This window comes from Canis lupus, chromosome 25 (assembly GCF_011100685.1).
Source record: "Canis lupus familiaris isolate Mischka breed German Shepherd chromosome 25, alternate assembly UU_Cfam_GSD_1.0, whole genome shotgun sequence".
Lineage (NCBI taxonomy): Eukaryota > Metazoa > Chordata > Mammalia > Carnivora > Canidae > Canis > Canis lupus.
The window spans coordinates 4335500-4357608 of NC_049246.1; the positions used below are offsets into that span (position 1 = coordinate 4335500).

The 22109-nt window shown below is 35.1% G+C and overlaps 1 protein-coding gene across 4 annotated transcripts in view; it reads left to right on the forward strand.

Moving 5' to 3' along the window:
• The window catches only part of SPART (spartin), a 47337-nt gene that overhangs the window by 11544 nt on the left and 13684 nt on the right, over positions 1-22109 (forward strand). For 3 of the 4 annotated variants that reach the window (XM_038573268.1, XM_038573266.1, XM_038573267.1), the window contains 5 exons: positions 2036-2159; positions 7810-8004; positions 8988-9146; positions 9226-9316; positions 17538-17831. In XM_038573268.1, coding sequence (XP_038429196.1) covers positions 2036-2159; positions 7810-8004; positions 8988-9146; positions 9226-9316; positions 17538-17811 — 843 coding nt within the window. In that variant the 3' untranslated portion in view covers positions 17812-17831. Of the gene's footprint in view, positions 1-2035; positions 2160-7809; positions 8005-8987; positions 9147-9225; positions 9317-17537; positions 17851-22109 lie in introns of those variants that run through there. The other variant, XR_005378326.1, reaches the window with a different exon arrangement.

Sequence of the window (22109 nt, forward strand, 5' to 3'; positions counted from 1 at the left end):
CAGTATATTTGGAAATTTTTCATATCATTTAAAACCTCTATTTTTTAAAAATTTAAGTTGTTAACTAAAAAAATCAAATTGTATAAACAGGCATATACATTGAAAAACTTTACTCCCACCTTTGTACCATTTTCCTTGTCACTGTAGGTAATCACTTTTTATCAGGATCTTGTGTTTCTTCTGTGGGTTTCTTGAGGCATGTAAAAAGCAAATAACAGATTTCTCCCCCTTTTCTTATATAGAAGGTAGTATCATAGAGTGTCCTGTATTTTTTTTTTATTTGATAATAGAGCCTGGGGATCTTTCAGTGTTTTTTTTTTTTAAGATTTTATTTATTTATTCATTAGAGACACAGAGAGAGAGAGAGGCAGAGATAGACCCAGGCAGAGGGAGAAGCAGGCTCCATGCAGGGAGCCTAATGTGGGACTCGATCCCAGGACTCCAGGATCACACCCTGAGCCAAAGGCAGACGCTCAACCGCTGAGCCACCCAGGCATCCCAATCTTTCAGTGTTAAATGGAGAATCCTCTCAAATCTTTTTTTATAGCTACCTCGTATTTTACTGTATGAATTTATAGTAGATTTCTTTAACCAATCTCTTATTGAGTATTGGAATGGTTTTAGGTGTTTACTATTAGAAACAGTGCTTCAGTGAGTAACTTTGTAGATAGATGCATTGATTCATACATTCCCAGGTAATTCATCAGATAAATTCTTAGAAGTGGGGTTACTGAGTCAATAAGTAAAAGCATTTGTATTTTTGATAGATTTTGCTATGTTGCTTCCCTAAGGACTATACTCTTCAGCACTCCCACCAGCAGTGTAGGAGACCTATTTCTTCATAGCCTAGTTCACAGAGTGGGTGATCAGCCTTTCTGTATTTTTGACAGTCTGATAGATGAGAAATGATATATTGGAACATCTTAATTTGCATTGATTTTTTATTGTGAATAATATTGTATGTCTGCTAAGGTTTCCATGAATTTTGTTTTCTGTGTGACGTCTGTTCCTGTCCTTTGTGCGTTTTTAATTACTGGGTTGCTAATCTTTTCTTCTCATTTTCCAGGGACTCTTTATATATTAGGACATTGGCTCATTATTAAAGATAGAAGTTGCTAATATTATGTTGTTTGTCTTTGGGTTTTACTTATGAATGGCTTCCCCTCCTCCATATAGAAGTTTTTATTTTGTTTTTAATATTGTTTTATATTTTATGTGACGTTCTCTTTGTATTTTTATTGGGCAGTTTGATTTTCAATTAATTTTATAGTATGATGTCTGAGTTAGCCTGCTGTTAAGTTCTTAAAATGAATAAATTTAGTTTTGACATTTTGAGTGTTGAGACTAGGCCTCATAATAGCTGTTAAATTAGCAAAAAATACAGGTATTTCTGTGTTCCCCATTTCCACTTAGATGGCTTTTACTTGATTTCTATCAAAAACTAGTTTATTTGGATACATCCTTCCTTACTGATTGAGTCATTTAACAAATCTTCTAAATCTTATTGAGTATCCTGTGCATACTGTCATCAAGGAGGGATTGATAGGTTTATGAAGGAACTCATAGTCTCATCAGTTTAAATATGATTTGATAAATGCTGTATTGGAGATATGTTGGTATTTAAATCTTACTTACCAGGGAGACCCTATATAAGTTTTAAGTTTTATCGCCATTAAAAAAAGAAGAAAGAAAGAAAGAAAAAACAGCATTTTGTGAGTATTAAATTACAAAAATGTTTTTATTGTTCATTGTTGTATTCCATATTGTAAGTGCTTGGTAATTAGGAATTAATTCATAACACAGGAATATCATAACTGTCTCTCAGCCACCTACCTGACTTAGGAGAATATACTTTATAACATAAAATACTTTATGACAGTTGTGGTATTTTGCTTTATGTTATAAGATACACTGGTAATTATGTTGGCTAGAGATATTTTTATTAATTATATATAGTATTTGTTGGCTTGATAATTTATTACATAATGCTTATAATTTTTCCTCCTTATTTTACATTTTGAAACATATTTACTAGGCCAAAGACACTTCAAGTGAAGAAGTTAATCTGAGTCACATTGTACCCTATGAGCCAGTTTCAGAAGAAAAAGCAAAGGAATTACCTGAATGGAGTGAGAAAGTGGCTCAAAATATTTTGTCAGGTATTATAGTAATGTTAATTTTTTTTCCTCTATAATGTGAAATCTTTGGAATCTGTAAGAATATTTAGAAAGATAATATTTTGTATTTTGGTTCCAAATCATCTTTTAATAAATACTTAAACAAAAACAAAAGGAACTAATTTTTTAGAACATTACATATTATCATAAAGGCATAAGTTCTTCTTGCCTATTTTCTGTTTCACTCTTGGGGAAAATTGATAGTGAAAAGCTTTGGGAATCCCACAACTCTCCAGATAGCTCTTCTGAACATAAAATGATTTTCCTTTCCCCTTTGACGTTCACCTTTAATCCTTTTCTTTTCTCCATTTCTCTTCCTTCCTCTTTCTCTAAAAAAAAAATGGTAAGATACTCATCCATCTTTAGAAACAAAGCAGCACTCCCTAACTACACAGCAATTGAGGTATGAAGAGATCTTAGAATTATAGCTAAGCTATTTGGGATGTAGGCCCTACTATTTAATTCTGGTTAGAGAGGGCATCAGATCAGTTATTTTAAAACTGGAATGATCATTACTGACATGTTTTTCCATTTTCATCGGTTAATATTTTAGTTTTTCAGCTATTGTAGCTCTCAGATTTAGATCTTCTATTTTGTTTTTAAAAAATATTGCCAGTTACTCTTTAGCAAGCCAAATTCATGACCCTGTAAGGAGATCTTGACCGTCATTTAAGACTGTCAATACAGATTTCCATCACTGTACCTTATAAGAAGTCAGTAAAAAATAAAGATGTCTAAAGCAGAGGAAACCTTTAACATGAAAAACCAACAAGCTAAAATAAATGAAAATTAATTAGGAGCTAACATAATATCTTTCCCAGTGTCAGAGAGCTGCTGGAGATAAGAAAAGAGAAAGCCAAATTTTTCACTTGTAATTTTAACGGTTAAAATTGGACCCTTGAAAAATATTTTCAAAGAAGTTTTAAAGAAAAATCTTCACTGTTACTACCCTGCCCCATAACTTTACAGGTTGCTAGACTATTAAGTCAGTATTCAGGAAACTTGCCTATATTTACACATATGTAGAGAACTAATTTCAAAGGTTATTTTCTTAAGTTTTTTTTTAATTCATACTGATATAAAACTGTTCTATTTACTATTGCCGTGTAACAAACCATCCCAAACTTCATGGAATGAAACAACAAATATTTGTATATGCTTAGGAGTACCGTGGGCCAGGTATTCCAAAAGGTCACAGCAGGAATGGCTTTTATCTGCTTCGTGATGTCAGAACTTCAGCTAGGAAGACTCAATGGCTGACTAATGACTGACTCAGTAGCTGGGGGCTGGAATCAGTCTGAGGTCTCCCTTCACTGACAAATCGGGTGTCTGGGTTGAAAGAGCTCAAAATCTAGGACTTCCAGATAGAGTGCCTAGACATGGTGTCCATGTGTTTGACAGCTTAGCAGCCTTTAGCTCGTCAGGCTTCTACAGGGTAAGTCAGGGTTTCAAGCATGACTGATACAGCAAACAGAAACTACATACTCTTTCTGATATATTCTTGGAAATTTCTGGTATTACTCACTACAAGAAAGTGACAAACCTTAGATTTATGGGGATTTGACATAGACTCCACTTCTCAATAGGAGGAATGTCAACGTCATGTTGAAAGAACATGTGGAACAGGCAATGCTATTTGGCTCTCTTTGGACGGTATTGCATGCCACAAAGTCTTAACGCTCCTAGGTACCACACAGATTCCACATATTGGTTTTATTCAAAGAGATGGAGCATCCTTAGAATCAGTTAATCCTGGGGACAGATATCTAGAGATTTCAGAAAAACTTTCAGCAATGCATCGTTTGAAAATGAGAAAAACTACACTATGGTAACACTTAGAGGCCAACTTTACTACTTGAGATTTCAGTAGGCTTTTGTAACTCTTCTTTTCATCTTCTCCTCAATTCTGGCAATAGCCCTATAGTGGTACTTAATTTTTTACTATGAGTAAATCTCTACATACTTTTTTCTTTTTCTTTTTTAAATTATTTTTATTGGGCCTATAGATAACAGCGGCTCATCCATCAATGCCCCATTAATCGGGGACAGATATCTAGAGATTTCAGAAAATTTCAGGCAATGCATCGTTTGAAAATGAGAAAAACTATACTATGGTAACACTTAGAGGCCAACTTTACTACTTGAGATTTCAGTAGGCTTTTGTAACTCTTCTTTTCATCTTATCTCCTCAATTCTGGCAATAGCCCTAATAGTTGGTTACATTAAAATTATTTTAACTTCCTATCAGAGTACATACATATCTCTCTACATACTTTTTTCTTTTTCTTTTTTTAATATAAATTTATTTTTTATTGGTGTTCAATTTGCCAACATATAGCATAACACCCAGTGCTCATCCCATCAAGTGCCCCCCTCAGTGCCCGTCACCCAGTCACCCCCACCCCCCGCAAACCTCCCTTTCCACCACCCCTAGTTCGTTTCCCAGAGTTAGGAGTCTCATGTTCTGTCTCCCTCCCTGATATTTCCCACTCATTTTTTCTCCTTTCCCCTTTATTCCCTTTCACTATTTTTTATATTCCCCAAATGAATGAGACCATAAAATGTTTGTCCTTCTCCGATTGACTCATTTCACTCAGCAATAATATCCTCCAGTTCCATCCACGTCGAAGCAAATGGTGGGTATTTGTTGTTTCTAATGGCTGAGTAATATTCCATTGTATACATAAACCACATCTTCTTTATCCATGGACACCGAGGCTCCTTCCACAGTTTGGCTATTGTGGACATTGCTGCTAGAAACATCGGGGTGCAGGTATCCCGGCATTTCATTGCATCTGTATCTTTGGGGTAAATCCCCAGCAGTGCAATTGCTGGGTCTTAGGGCAGATCTATTTTTAACTCTTTGAGGAACCTCCACACAGTTTTCCAGAGTGGCTGCACCAGTTCACATTCCCACCAACAGTGCAGGAGGGTTCCCCTTTCTCTGCATCCTCTCCAACATTTGTGGTTTCCTGCCTTGTTAATTTTCCCCATTCTCACTGGTGTAAGGTGATATCTCATTGTGGTTTTGATTTGTATATAGAATGAAAACCAACTAGCTCACCAAATACTTAAGGTACAAGTAACAAAGTGGCAGAAAATATCCAAGATTTACTCCAGGGAAAATGATCTCTATCAAGAGACTATTTCTACCTGACCCATGCAGGCTCTATGCAAAGATAAGTAATCAGGGATCTAAACTGAGCTCATTGACTTTAGCCCATGATTGGTTTCTGTCCTGTGTCAGCAGATCAGTGAAGATCAGTAAAAGCTACAGTCCTGTGTTTCATAAATATAAAAGGTGAAAAAACATAAAGTAACTGCTTAAAACTTACCTATATAGAATATTGGTTTGAAAGGCTAGAATTACATTTTAAGAAGGCAACTGCCAAACATTTTAGATGAAGAATTTAGTAAGCTGATTTGGGAAGAAGTGGAGGATCTGTAACAATAGACTGATTAGAGGGCAGCCCCAGTGGCGCAGCGGTTTAGCGCCGCCTGCGACCCAGGGCGTGATCCTGGAGACCCTGGATTGAGTCTCACGTCGAGCTCTCTCCATGGAGCCTGCTTCTCCCTCTGCCTGTGTCTCTGCCTCTCTCTCTCTGCATCTCTATGAATAAATAAATAAATAAATCTTTTAAAAAAATAGACTGATTAGAGCCCTCCATTGGGTTAGATTTGAGTGAAATCATTTTAAGTCATCTGCCAACTTCTTATTTATTCAGCAAACATTCATTGCCTTCTATATCTCAGCATTAAATGTATGCATATAATGTGAATATGGATAAAAGAAATCTATATCTGGCACTACACATGCCCTTTAATTTCTTTTTTTTTAATTTTTTTTATTTATTTATGATAGTCACAGAGAGAGAGAGAGAGAGGCAGAGACACAGGCAGAGGGAGAAGCAGGCTCCATGCCCCGGGAGCCCAATGTGGGATTCAATCCTGGGTCTCCAAGATCGCGCCCTGGGCCAAAGGCAGGCGCCAAACCGCTGCGCCACCCAGGGATCCCTACACATGCCCTTTAAAAGATCTTAATAGCTACCAATAAAATATTACATGTTCTCATCTTCTATTGTAGTATCTTTGGTTTTACTGTATTATTTCTCTTACATGGTGATAGCTGCTTTATAATTTGCATCCTAATTATTTCTCTTCATCAGTCCTGTGACTTTTCATTTATCTAATTTCCATTTATTATTAGTCATCAGTGGACTCTGTCCCTCTGGTTTGTTTCATTGCAGGAGTATATAGTCTACTTGAGCTTTCCTTTGTTTCATTGTCGTTTATGATTTCTCAGTCTTCTTCAAATTCAGCTGATTTTTTACTTCCTAAATCTTTCAACCTGTAAGTTAACTCTAAAAACCCATATGTATTTTTTTAATAGAGGTCTTCAATCCCTTTTTGTTATGGGAACTCCTGACTGGATGGTATTTGTCTGGGTTTGAGACGTGGTCCTCCTCCAGGGAGGCTAGTGTTTGAGCTAGAGGTAGACATGTTGACTAAAATAGGAAGAAAAACAACAGTTCTCCTAATCAGTTATCACTTGGCACTTTATTTTTCATTGTTAGCATTTTTAAATAAATAGGATTTTCACATGATTGCTGAATGCCTGCTCACTCATAGGCCAGAGTAATTATGTAAAAACCATGCTACAGACCTTGGAAGAATATACTTAGGTATTTTATATGTATGGCTTTAAAAGCTTGTTGTTTCAGGGTTTAGCCAAAAAAGAAATATTTAATATTGTAAGCTCTCCAAGGCAGGGTAACAGTTCCTCTTAGAGGAAACTATTCTTCTATATTTTTTCTTGCTTTTCCCATCTCCTTCTGACTTCTCCTTTTCCCACATGTGCACAGGACCTTTTCACTAGAGAAGTCTATGCTATCCTGCTTTCTCTGTCACAATCTCATTTTTCATGCATGCTGTAAGAGAAGCATTGAAGGGCTGGAAACTACCATCAAGAAAAATGGCTAATCTAGGCTTCCCAGTTTTCTTCTTATATTTTTTCTTCTCATGCGTTCTTTGAGTATTCTTATGTCTGTCATTCACGTCCATGTTACAAGCTAAAAGGTGCTGAGATTGTGGAGTTTGGGTTTAGGATTGAGGGAGGACCAGGACCCCCTGCCTTATGCCTTTCATCCAAAGCAAGCAAGCAAGAGTTCTGCCTTGGTGTTTGAGATTTAGGTTTACTGGTTTCCAATTTGCATTATTTGTGTCTAAACCCTTTAACACTTCATAGAGGAAAAGTGGTTCCTGGACTAAAGCAAAAAGAAAAAGGATACCTGGGTCCTCAAGCTAGATACCATGTTACTGGCATCAAAACCCAAAATTAGTCCTTACTAGTAACATTGTGGTAAGTAGCATGTAGATAGATACCTATAAGTTGTAGTAGAAGCATAGAGTAATTCAGAACTGTGTTGAGTGATCTGTGACCTAAGTTCTTAAAGATGAATTTACTTAGATATATAATCCAGTTAGAAAATTAGAATTGTAAAGTTGAAAGTTTATGGCATGTTTGAGATATGAACAGTGAATTCCTTGTTTTTGTTTTCCTGTTGGTTTATTAAAGGGTTTACAGGTATAATCAGCTCTAATATTGTACACTTTAAAATTTTCCTATAAAAAGGTGCTTCCTGGGTGAGCTGGGGTTTGGTCAAAGGTGCTGAATTTACTGGCAAAGCAATCCAGAAAGGCGCTTCTAAACTCCGTGAACGGATTCAACCAGAAGAAAAACCAGTGGAAGTTAGTCCAGCTGTGACCAGGGGACTTTATATAGCAAAGCAGGCTACAGGAGGAGCAGCGAAAGTCAGTCAGTTCCTGGGTAAAGTAACTTTGGAGGACTGCTTTTTTTCAGTTAAATTAAAAACGGCTTCTTAATCTAGGTTAATCTGAATGTTCATTTAGATGGTTTAACCTTAAAAGTAAAGGATTAGGACAAAACAGTTTCACTTTGCTACTCATAATAGGGTTTGTAGCAACATCAACCTATCTGAGAGCCTTAGAAACATTTCACGTACTTGGCACACATTAACTGATTCAGAAACAAGATCCCTGCCTAGGTGATTGTTGTTTGCATATTATTTTGAGAAACATTGGTTAAAGGGTTATTTTGGTGTATCAGAGAGAGGAGTGCTGTGTCTTTCAAAAGGAATGGCTCTGAATATATTTGCTATCCTTGAATAGGATACATTCTTTTAAGAACAGCTCACTGCATAGTAGTTGGGGTCAAGTGGGAGGGATGTTTTATTTGAACTACGTTGATTCAGTGATTCTGGTGTCAGCCTTCCCAAGCAATATGCTACTAATTCATTGTCCTTTGAGAATCGTAAATCTAAAGTTTGTATTTTAAGGTAGTCCGATCACTCCTTAGTGAATTATCATTAGAGGAAGATTATCTTTTTGGTATTCAGTATTCTTTGAATCAGGTTTTGGTTTGTTTACTTTTATATAGACTTAAATACCTTATTACTATTTCAGTGAGATATTTGTTGAAATGGAGAAAACATAGAAATGGACATAACTGGAAAATATGAAAGGTGGACCTTGCCAAAAAGAAAATTATATTTTAGAAGCAAGGTTTTAATCACTAGGCTCTGCAAACATATCTTTAAACCAAATAAGAGCCTTTGTTTAAAAACTAGCCAGCCATGGTTCTCATCCTTATATAGAAATGATAAGTTATGCAATAAAATAAGTTTGCTCATGTAAGATGCTCATGTAAGAATTTTTATAAGTAAGAGTGGTAAAATCAAGGGAAGAATACATTTTTTTCTAAGTGTTTCCTTTTTTTTCTGGTTACATTAGTTGATGGAGTTTGCACTGTAGCAAATTGTGTTGGAAAGGAACTAGCTCCACATGTCAAGAAGCATGGAAGCAAACTTGTTCCAGAATCTCTTAAAAAAGACAGAAATGGAAAGTCTACCTTGGATGGTGCTATGGTTGTAGCAGCAAGTAGTGTTCAAGGTAACAAAGGCCCAGAAATTTTACTAGGAAACTCCATTCATTTAGCTGTAGTCTTACTTACTTTTAAATATATTTGCAGGATTTTCAACTGTCTGGCAGGGATTGGAATGTGCAGCCAAATGTATTGTTAATAATGTTTCAGCAGAAACTGTACAAACTGTCAGATACAAGTAAGTTATCATTTTAATGACTAAATCTCTTTGGGCAGTTATAAGAATTCAAGATAGTTAAAATGATTGTGTCATAATTGGGTATATGATAAAAATTTTTTTCACTCTTTTTCTTAATAGTATTTAGGCAAATTAATAGAATTACTATGACTTTGTCTTATATACTAATGTTATATTTCTTAATCATTAATGCAAAGAAGTTTAATGAAAAAGAAAAGCCTATAGTGACTCAATACCTTACTAACTGCATGTTCTTGATGGGTGATGTTTACTAGTAGTTTTGGTGGGAAAAACTTGAATTAAAATTAAACTATTGTACCTTGTTAACATTAGCCCCTTCTGTATACAAAGAATGTTAAATATTGTCACATCTTACTTGACTCTACCCTTGTTCATTCTTATTGGAATGGACAGACTGCATGTTATCTATTTCATATATTAAGAAGTGGACAAATATAGAAATGAGTGTTCTGCCCAAGCCAATCTGATAACTATTAAATGTGAGACTTAAAACAGGATCATTTGATTTTAGCTCTTTATTCTTTATAAGTCCTAGGGGAATCTAGGTCTAAAAATAAATCTAGTATGAAGGACCCGAGTTGCTTTCTTAGCTTTAAATTAGTTTAAAGCCTAATAAAAAATTTTTATTCAGAAAGCAAAAAGGTAATATTAATGGTATTCTCAACTCTGTTATTTATATTAATTATCCACTCAAAGCAGTTGAGTTCATACTTCTGTACCAGACATTGTGTCCAGTGCTTTTCAATATATGTTTAATCTTTAACACAATTTTTAAAAGATTTTATTTATTTATTTGATAGAGCACACAAGCAGGAGGATCAGCACGCAGAGAGAGAGGTAGAAGGAGAAGCAGGCTCCCAGCTGATCAGGGAGTCTGATGTGGGGCTTGATCCCAGGACCATGGGAACATGACCTGAGCCAGAGGCTGGCACTTAACCAGCTGAGCCACCCACACGCCCCTAACACTATTTCTTTTTTTTTTTTTTTTTTTTTTTTTGAGAGAGAGAGAAAGAAAGGTAGGGGGAGGGGCAATGGGGGAGGGAGAGAAAGAGGATCTTAAGCAGGCTTCATGCCCAGCACAGAGGCCAACATGGGGCTCCATCTCACAACTCTGAGATCATGACCCCAGCAGAAATCAAGAATCCGATGCTTAGCCAGCTGAGCCACCCAGACATCCCTCATCCTTAACACTGTTATCTCCATTTTACAAATGAGGAAGCTGAAGCATAGAGCTGTTAAAATACCTCATTAAAGATAATACCCCTACTAAGTGGTAGAACTAGGATATAAGCCAAGTCTCTTTGTATCATGCAGTGTGAAAGAACCAACTCTGCCCTTGATGGGACATCTGTGCAGGTTTAGTATCTAGAGTTATTTTCCACCACTATCTATCATGCATTTACATTCTCTTCCCTCATAGTAAATTACCTGTGGCTTAGGAAAAACTAACTTAATTTCCAAACTGAGTTGATTTGGTCTCCATCTGGGGCATGCATACCTTTGAATCAAAGCAACATAGCATCTTGAAGTGTCAATTTGACCAAAAGATTTGGCAAAGAAAATACAGAATAGATCTGAAGTTCTTTTGGTGGAAATATAAAACCCAAGGCTTCCAACTTCCCTCTTGGTACTTGTAGCCTTGATCTTTAACACATCTTCTGTTGTGGCTCTGAGTTTACTTTGGTGGATCAGTCATAATAAAAAAAAAAAAAGTTTCTTCTTTTGTTGCAAGAACCCAAGAAAGTCAGACATGCCTTTTATGCCAGTAGTGAATTATTTTTAGATTATCAGTATCATTTGTTAGAGATAGTCAGTCATGTTAAAAGTCAGTAGGTTTACCCATTTGCTAATTTAATGAAAAAAAAAAAAGCTTAAATACAATTAAAGAGCTTAATTAAAGATTTGGGATTCACATAACCAGCAAGGTTTTGGTATAGATTTTGTATTTTTGGTCCTTAGTGAGGAGAACCTAATAGGAAGAAAAGGACTTTTAACAGTGGTTCTGAGCTTATTTATTTGTTATGGTACGTATTGCTTTTCTTTTTATCCTTTCCTTCAAAGATTCGTGGAATGAAAAAACAGGTGAGAATTTGGTTAGGTAGGCTTGTATATAAAGTTAACTTTGGTCTTAGCAGAAATTTAATTAGAATGATGGAAGGGGTAGTGAGGATGTAAAGAGTTTTTGTAATACTGTTTCCTCTCTTAAGAATAATCTGGCCCAGAAGTAGAAATTCTCTTTTAAGAGAAGAAACTGCAAATATTAAAGCAGTAATAATTTAATGATTTTTATCACTGAAGAAATGGAAGAGCAAGTTATTTGATTTAATTTAGTTCTCATTTATTTACATAAATTTCCATTTATGAATATAAGTAATACATTTATATTTTTATATTTATGAATTTACATTTATTTAAATTTGTTTATACTTTGGAAAAGTATTTGATAGAGTAAGCTTTTTTGTTTTTCTCCTCTACTCCAACTGCTGGTAGTATGGTAAAATTTGTATTCTTATTTCCTATAATAAGTTATTCCCTCAAGCATTTTGAATCTGCCATAATTATGTGCATTATGCCTAGGTGAAAAACAAATGTATTATATGTACTTCTTTACCTGATCTCTCATGGTACAAGCCAGTACAAAAGTTATCTTTTCATTTAGGCATATTTAAAAGCAGATTGTGTTACAGAAGTATATTGTTTATACCTTTCATGTTTTTAATTATATCCATGGTTTTATTATATAGGATTATGTTCATTGCTTATGAATGTTTTACTAAGGATCTGTATAATCAATTTTACTCTTAAATTTTTAGTAAATTGTGTAGGCATTACTCATTAAGACTATTTTTGTCAATTACATTAATGTTCTTATTTTAAATTAGGAACATGAAGACCTACAGGAACAATGAAAAGCATTAAGTAACTTCAACCCACTATATTAATTGCAGTGTAGTATCTACTAAATAATTTATTACTCTTCTCCATAGCTTCTAAATTTCACCTTTACACTCCTTTTTTTCCATTTCAAATTTCTTAGAGGATAGGGTACCTGACTAGCTCAGTCAGATGACGTTGTGACTCTTGATCTTGTTGTCTTATGTTTGAGCCCCACATTGGGTATAGAGATTACTTAAAAAAAAAAAAAAAAAAAAAAACCTTTAAAAAATACATAAATAAATTGCTGAGAGGAAAAAAAATAAAACTTCAGTAAGTAACATCTATTTTTGTTTTCCCCTCACTAAAATGTTATCTTAGAACACATTTCTGAATAATAAGCTTAGTAAAATAGTTTTTCTATAAGGAATTTACTTTTTTAAAGGTATTGTATTGGTTTATTTAATGAATTTTAATTAAAATTCCCCTTAAATTTGCACTGGGTGACAGGGCAAATTCAAATTCATTAAAGCTAATTCTTTGGCAGATGTCATATTACTCAAAACCAGTTTTATATAGCATCTATTCAAGAGTTATATAAGATCAGCCTTCTCTTTTCTGTACTGTAACTATGCAAGTATTTAAACATTATCATGTCCTTTACTTACTTTTTATTGTCTTCTAAATATTCCCAGCTCCTTTCACAATTCTATATGTACTATGGTTTCCAGTTCCCTTCATTTATCAGTATTCTTTGAAAAGTGGAACCCAGAATTGAATGTAGTATTTTGTGTTGTTTCCAGGTAGAACACAGTGGGACTGCATCCCTTGTTTGGTAATATTTAGCATTTGGCAAAGAGGGAATACAAGACAAAGATATCTTTTTAGTAGCTGTTGTTTTATCGACTCATGAAACTTTTTTTTAATGAAAGTTTATTTATTTATTTTATTTATTTATTTATTTTTTTATGAAAGTTTATTTAAAATCTGGGCTTTCATCTTATTTTTGGACAGTTGATATTTGTACCTAAAATTAAGAACTTTATATTTACTTTAAAATTAAGAACTTTATATTTACACAACAGTATTGTCATTTAGCTCACTGTTCAATTTTGTCTTATCAGACTACTTCTTAGAGTTGTTGTCTTCCATATCCATTCATTAAATATTGGTTCTAAGGCTTTACTCTATGCTCAATCCTTTTCTATTCTTTGTGGATATTGTCTATACTGGTGTCTGTAGTTACAACCGATCATATTTGTGTTTCCAGTTTTTGTCTTAATCTTTATGCTTCATAAATCCCAACTACATAACCCTTCAGCTATTCATTTGCTGAGTCTTGTTTTTTATATTTATTCTTTTCTCTCCAGGCTTGTTACCACTACTGTAGAATAGACCTGCATCATTTCTCAGCTATCTTATAGCTTGTTTCCTATCTGGTTCCTCTGTCTCCCTCTTACTTACAATTCACAATGCAACCGAGTTAGAGCTGTCTAGAAACATAAATTTGGTTGTGCCATTGCCATGGATTTCAAGATAAAGTTTAAATTCCTCAACTTCACCTATAAGGTCCTTCATAAATTGGCTACAACCCACCTGTCTTGGATGGATAGACTAAGAAGGTGCTATTTCTATTTTGAATATTTAAGATTAATATTTCCAAGAATAGTTTTGAAAGTTGCATGTAAATTGAATTTTAGGAAGATTTTTTTTGAAATTTGTTATGACTGAAATTTTGTTATAATTAGTGAAATCTAGAATCACTGCCAATATGCTGTCTTTGTAGACATTACTGAATGTGCTGGAGAATTTTTTTTCCCCTGGAGAAATTTCTGAAGAGTCTCATTCAAACTGTATATGAAGTCTCATTGACTTATTTAGAGTATACTTTATATTCATTTTTATTGCTCTTCAATTGGTAGTGTTACTTGGCATATAAAATCTAATAAGCTGTAATTAAACTTTTCAAGGAGTAAATAAAAAATAAACATTGTCAGGACACCTGGGTGACTCAGTGGTTGAGCTTTGCCTTCTGTTCAGGGTGTGATCCTGGGATCAAGTCCCACGTCACACTCCCCACAGTGCCTGCTCCTCCCTCTGCCTGTATATCTGCCTCTCTCTGTCTCTCATGAATAAATAATATCTTTAAAAAAATACTGTCTTTTTTTACCAGAAATAGACTTTCTAGTTTTTAGCAGTATAGTCTGAATCAACAGTGTATAGTTTGAATGAAGAAAAGAACTGAGCAGTTACTTATCAAGGAAGAGAAGAATAGATGCCTGCCAGGAATACTGGTTCTGAGGCATATTAGGAAGCAGAGGTGATAGATTAGGATACATTAAAGCAAATAAACACAACCACTTAAAAGCCATTTTATTTGGTCTTTAATTACACATTTTGTATAGAGGAATTTTCAAAGTGCTTTAATCTGTACATCTCATTTTATGAGATAAAAAAGAAGAAATTGATGAGATGTGAAGAGGTTGATACTTCACCAATCTTCTTATGGTTAGTTTTGGGCACAATTGGTATTAGTATGTAGTTTTTTGACTCCGAGTTTGGTACTGTTCCCTAAATTAACAGGAATTGCTGCTGAAATGGAGATAGCATGGAAAAACAAGCAAAACATCAGTGTATCAACACAGATGCCTTTTTAGTACATTACTGCTAAAAATGTAGCCTTTGGAATTGTGTTACATATAAAAATATCATGAGTGCAGTTGTAGGTATCAAACTGCATCAGTAGAATAGGGGAAGTGGAAGTTCTTGAATCTGGAGGATTTCCTTTATTCAAAAACACTGATATGGCCAAATTCTTAAGTTAACCATGTCACTTCATTTTAGCTCACATAGTCTGGAAAAGAGGAGCCCTAAGAGAAACCTCAACAGGACATCATGGTCATTCTTCTAGTGCTGAAACTGCTACCACCCCTTTCTTATCATTTAACCTTAGCCATTGCCACTTGATAATAGCATTTATGGGGGCATGATTGACAGAAGGTTCCATGTCTTCTTGCAAAATCAGCAAATTGCAAAGCAACAGGAACTGGCAAACAATAGTTAAGGAAGCTTCAGTGTCTGGTGAGAAAGCCCCAATCAAGAGTGTCTGGTGAGAAAGCCCCAATCAAGAGTGATATGGGGGTGCCTGGGTAGCTCATTCAGTTAAGCATCTGACTCTTGATTTCAGTTCATGATCTTGGGTTACTGGAATTGAGCCCTGTGTCTGGCTCTGCTCTCAGTGAGGAGTCAGCTTCAGGATTCTCTTTCCCTCTCCACCTGCCCCTTCCCTCAATCGCAGGTGCTCTCTGTCTCTCTCAAATAAGTAAATCTTTTTTAAAAAGTGGTATATGGGCAGCCCAGGTGGCTCAGCGGTTTAGTGCCACCTTCAGCCCAGGGAGTGGCCCTGGAGACTCGAGATCGAGTCCCACATCAGGCTCCCTGCATGGAGCCTGCTTCTCCCTTTGCCCGTGTCTCTGTCTCTCTTTTTCTATGTCTCTCATGAATAAATAAATAAAATCTTTTTTAAATAAATAAATAAATAAACAAACAAACAAATAAAAGTGGTATATGAAGCACCTGGGTGGTTCAGTCAGTTAAGTGTCTGCCTTTGGCTCAGATGATGATCTCAGGGTCCTGGGATTGAACCCTGCATCAGGCTTCATGCTCAGCAGGTAATCCGCTTCTCCCTCACACTCTCCCTCTGTACCCTCTCTCTAAAATAAATAACAGTGAGATACACTCTAGCACAGAGATTGAAAAAAAAAAAAAAAAACACCCAAGTATGAACAAGCTAATAGGATCACAAACCACTGTTCCAGGTTAGCCTAATGGTAATAGAGGACTTGTGAATTCAAAGGGTCCAATGTTAGTATAAAATGTCCAGGTATAAGTCACAAAGCACATAGGAATCTTCAGTGTGTCCTAGAGAAAATTATAAAATGTGCCTTTTTTTTAAGTTTATGCTTGCTGAGCAAGGAAAAATCTGGTACTTTAAAAACGGTAAGAGAAAAAAATGGGATAATTTTTAGTGTTTTTGTATAGGCTTTCAACTTGTATTTTCTCATGGAAATGGTACTAAACACAGATATTGATAATTGTCTATAATAACCACTTCTGTATAGTGCTTGTATAATTTCCCAAGCACTTTGCTATACATTTGATGCTCAAGAAACTGTTGGTAGATAGCAGAGGAATTAATCATTTTAAGCATTCAAGAAATAATGAATGTCAGGCAGTGTTCTTAGCACATAGGATTTATTAATGAACATGGCAGAGTTTGTTTTCTAAATAGGGTTTATATTCTAGCAAGATAAGCAAAAAAAAAAAGGAAGTTAAGTTCTATACTATGTAGCAGGTGATAAATTATTGAATATAAAAGAACAGCTTATCAGTTTATCAGGAGATTGACGGATGGACCATGTGGGGTAAAGCAGTTGAAAATAGGTGAGATAGTGAGAAGACAATAATTAACTGACTTGAAGAAGGTGAGGCAGTGAGACATGTGAATTCCTGGGTGAGAATAGTTTAGGCAGATACCAGCCAGTGAAAAGGTCTTACTTATTGGAAGGAATTACTTCCAATAAGATGGCGCATGTGTGTTTCATGGGTTCAAAGAACAGCAAGAATGCCAGTGAATCTGCAGTGGAGTGAGGAAGAAAGTGTTGTAGAATCTTTGCTTAAAGCTAAGCTTGGATTCTGATACTTTAAAAGACCTAACCAGGGGCGCTTGGGTGGCTTAGTTAAGCATCTGACTCTTTATTTTGGTTCAGGTCATGATCTCAGTCTCTTGAGATTGAGCCCTCTGTCAGACTCTGTGCTGGGCATGGAGCCTGCTTAAGATTCTTTCTCTTCCTCTCCTGCCCCTTACACCCCACCCCTACTCCCTCTTTAAAAAATAAATAAAAGGCCTAACCAAATTCTAGTTAAGGTAGAACTTGAAACCATTTATAGTGACTCTAGATTCTTTGTGTTCTATAGTTGCTTCATTGAAAATTTTCTATTTCCAGAAAGGGTGGGTTAGAAAAGGGAAACAGTGACTGATCTTTATTATATTTGCATTTTATTCTTCAATACAAACAGTTGTTATTACATTAATCTCAGCTAGCCCGAGTGTATTTTCACGCAGTTTCTGCTAAAAGAGAAATACAGCCTTGGCACAGTTTGATTTTATTCTTTACTCTGTTTTAGATTATTAATTAAATTGAAACATAACCCTTGATTTTGCTTTCAGGAATAACATACTAATCATGGGACTTACTTAATACTAAATCAGAAGATCTCAATTTATATTTATAATTTCATTATACTTTTTTTCAATCTTTTAAAGATACGGGCATACTGCAGGAGAAGCTACACATGATGCAGTAGATTCTGCCATCAATGTTGGTGTAACTGCCTATAATATTGATAACATTGGTATCAAAGCAATGGTGAAGAAAACTGCAAAAGAAACAGGACAGACACTCCTGGAAGACTATAAAATAGTTGATAATTCTAAGGGGAGTAATCAAGAAGGAAGAGCAAATGTAAACATGAAAAGGGAGACGGGTGAGCAGACAAAGGACCTAGAGAAGAGTGAGGCAAAGAAGAAAGAGAAATGATGGAAGTGCTGTGAATCACCTATACCAAAGCCTTACAAGGTGGATGCATTTTTGTTAAATAGGCAAATGTGGAATTCCCCACAGATTAACCAGTGTTTTAAAAATGTATTCATTCCTATGAAGTGACTATTTCATAAGCTTTACAGCATGTATTCTGCTTACAAGGAGAAGAATCAGTGTTCTTGCATTTGGCCTTTAGAAATATAGGGTTATATTCTCATTAAGTTTATTTTTTCTAAATGTGGCTAAAATATTTTTGCAGTTAAAATAAGACTAATAAAAAAAAAAAAAAAAAAAAAAAAAAAAAAAAAAAAAAAAAAAATAAAATAAGACTAATAATACATGTGCTGTAAACCTCATTAAACCTAATGTTAAGCTATTTTTGTATTTGCTGTCTTTCAAAAAGCAAGATAGGAAATTATATATTTACATAAAATTTGGCATTTAGTAACCTTAGCTCTAGTTGTACTTGGAAGGAATTACTTAAAATATTGTCTCCTGGTTTTGCACTAATTGTGGATTTCTTTTTCTAGGTGCTTGTCAATTTTCAGTATATAAGCTAAAAACAACTATAATCCTAAACTAAAATAATTCTCAGATAACATTTAAGACTTTTTCAATACAGGGAATAGGCTAATCATGGAAAATAAGATGAAGTCTATAGAATTATTTGGTAGCTTATCTCTTTATTCAGAAGTGGAATGGTCTTTCTGATTTAGAATGAATACAAAGAGATTTTCAAGTCTTCTGGATTTAAACTGGTATTGATCTAGGAGCCTAGGAAATTTTGGTATATGATAATTATTAAAATTTGAAGTGATTATCATCACTTGAATTGGACAAAAAAGTACTTTAAGAAATCGCTTTACCATATCTACTTCTTTATTTCAGAAGGCTTAAATATTTATTAAAAATATGAACAATTTTTTGAATGGTAAATATATTTTTATTTTGGGATTTAGTCATTGGGATTTTATATGGTAAAACCAACAAATTATTAGAAAAAGCTCTATTTACAATCATGCTAAAGAATGTGAAGACTTTAGGCTTAATCCATGGTGGTGGGTGAGGTATAATAGTTTCCACTCTGGCAGAAGACAGGACATTCACAGACCTATAAGGTACAAATACATAAGTAAATACCCAGTGGCATTTTATTTTTGTTTACTGATTTTAAATGATTGGTATTGATTTTCATAGCTGTTGTCCATTCTAATATTTCTGAACCTTTAATGGCTGCTAGTTTATTAGACTTCATTCAAAACTATCTTTAAAGTGCTCTTTATGAATAAATTGTTTCTGAATTACTTGGCCTCAAATGTATTCACGGGATTTATTTTGGGAACACTTAGAATTGATAGATCCTTTCTCTAAGGCCAGGGATAATGTGGAAATAAAATTGAATTGGTAAATAGCTTCTATTTAGTCTCTGCCTTAAGTTTGAGATGTGGAATGACAAATATTGGATGCTAAAGTCTACAAAGTTAGAGCAGAGGTCAGCAAAATTGATTTGTCACAATTGTATTTGTTAAATTTGTATTTAGTTGTCCATTTCACTTCATTCTGCTCTGCTCACTTGGTTGTGGGTTTCTTTTTCAGATTAATATAGACACAATCATAATATCTTCTATATTAGAGTGTTCTAGAACCATTAGAGTATATGAGATAAATATACACGTGCACACGTGTGTGTATAAAGAGATTCATTACAAGGAATTGACTCACAAAATTGTGGAGGCTGAGAATAATTCCTAAGGTAGCCATTCAGTTAGCTGCAGACCCAGGAGAGCTGATGTGTTGTTGTTTTAGTACAAGTCTGAAGGCCCAAGAACTAGGTGAACTTGTTGGTATAAGTTCCAATCTGAAAGCCTGCAGGCTCCAGACCCAAGAAGAGCCCATTTCAGTCTGAGTATAAAGGCCAGAAAAGACTAGTACACCAACTGAAAAAGGCAGGAGGAGTTCCTTCTTACCTTTTTTGTTATATTCAAGTCTTCAATTGATTGGATGAGGTCCACTGCCTTTGGGAGGGCAATCTGTTTTACTAGGTGTACTGATTGAAATGTTAATGTTAATCTCATCCAGAAACGCCCTCGCAGACACCTCCAAAATATACCAAGTATGTGTATACCCTGTGGCCCAGTGAAACTGAAAAAATCACAGCTGCTTAGCCCAGTTTTCACTGTATAGTGTATACTTTTACTAAGCTCTGCTTGGCTCTTTGATACTCAATAGATACAGTGTATAAAAGAACAGTACTCAATATTGACTGCTACCAGGGTTCTTCCTACTTTTGCCTCTACAGACTGTCCCTCCCTCATGCTATATGGGGTAGTTTCCTGGGAGTACCTCCAGGCACCAGCTGTCTAGAAATAATCATAGCTAATGTTTATGTAGTGCTTACTGTGAACCATTAATGTTCTAAGTGCTTTTATGTAGGCTAATTCATTTTAACCTCATAACATTCACACACTATTGCAACCTTCATTTTACGGAATACGAAGCAGATACAGTGAGGTTAAGAGAGGTTACTATTTAGTTGGATCTTTTCTAAGAAAAGAGAACAGTATGAAAGGAAAGAGGTCATAGACTAGCCTCAAAAAGGAGGGACCTACACAGTAGAGTGATTGTTAGGCCAGACATTTTTCTTAAACAGAGGTAGATAAGGAAGGACAAATGGCATTTATAGATACCCTTTGCTTCCAGCTGCTTAACGCTAGTTTCTCTTTTTATTACCATTCCACTGGTTTGGTAGTTGGTAGAAAATTGCCCAAGTTAGTAGCAAATAGGTCATAAGTCTTAGATTTGGTGATAGTGTGAGCTTTTGTCTTTTTCTCTGTATTCATAGGTATTTTAGGGCAAGGTAAGAAAAGTGAAGCTTAGGGCTTGTTAAGCAGAAATCATTTTATATTTCGTTTTTTCAGTAAGCCTGAATAAAGCTCTACTTAAACAGAAACTAGTTCTCTGATCTATTCTTGCCAAACTCAGGTTTAAACACACTTCCTAATGGGTATTGCCATTTTGTATTTAGTTTAGCAACAGAAATACTTAAAACATTGTGTTGTTTCTGAAAGCTTGTTTTCTTCAAATTTTTTTTCTATTCATAATATATTTAAAGATAAAGATGAATTTTAAAGTCTTTAAGAACATAGATGAGAAAAACCCAAATAATATCTTCAGATGTATTCTATGCAAAAAGTTGTCATACATGAAAAAAGTTTGGTCACCCTGGAAGCTATTCATTGGAAGAAACAGACTAATGGAAAGTGTCCTCTACATAGGCGCGCGCGCACACACACACACACACACACACACACACACACACCAATCTATTTTGTTCAAATTTGGAAGCCAGCTGAGGAGCAGGTTGCGAGAATGTGCTTATCAAAGAAGTAAGATGTCTGTGGTAAGGAATAAGGTCCCAGCATTTGCAGGTTTAAGAGGATCCACAGACAATATCCCTAGTTAATAAAATATTGCTATTTAGGGAGTAACTGAGTTGGGAGCTGAAAGAATGAGGTTTTGGTAGACAGCAATTGTTGAGTTTAAATTTTCTGAGCTAAAGCCACTCTGATGACAAATTCAGAGTTTTTATAGCTGTGGAAGTGGAGTGGAGATAAAAGCGATGAGAGTTGCAAGTTGAAGGGCAAGGTTGTGGAGAAGACTTTCAGTTGGAAAGACCACTTCTAATGTCAAAGGCAGTAGACAAGGCATGACTCTCAAGACTCTGAGTAGAAGCAAGGAGAAGGCGTAGATGGTGTTACATCAGGAAAGCATGCCATTTACAATTGCTCCAAAAATAAAATACCTAGGAATATATTTAACCAAGGAGGTGAAAGATGTGTACTCTGGAATACTCCTAACATTGAAACAAATTGAGGATGACATAACCAAATGGAAAGATATTCCACGCTCATGGATTGGAAGAACAAATACTCTTAACATGTCCATACTACCCAAAGAAATCTACAGATTTAATGCAATCCCTATCAAAATACCAACAGCATTTTTCACAGAAGTAGGACAAAATAAAGTTTGTATGGAACCACAAAAGACCCTGAATAGCCAAACAATCTTGAAAAAGAACAAAACTGTTATCACAATCCCAGATTTCAAGGTGTACTACAAAGCTATAGTAATCCAAATAGTATGGCACAAAAACAGATTCATAGCTCAATGAGATAGAATAGAGAGCCCAGAAATAAACTCATGATTACATGGTTAATATTTGACAAAGAAACAGGAATATGCAATGGGGGAAAGAATTTCTTCAACAAATGGTGCTGGGAAAATTGCGCAGC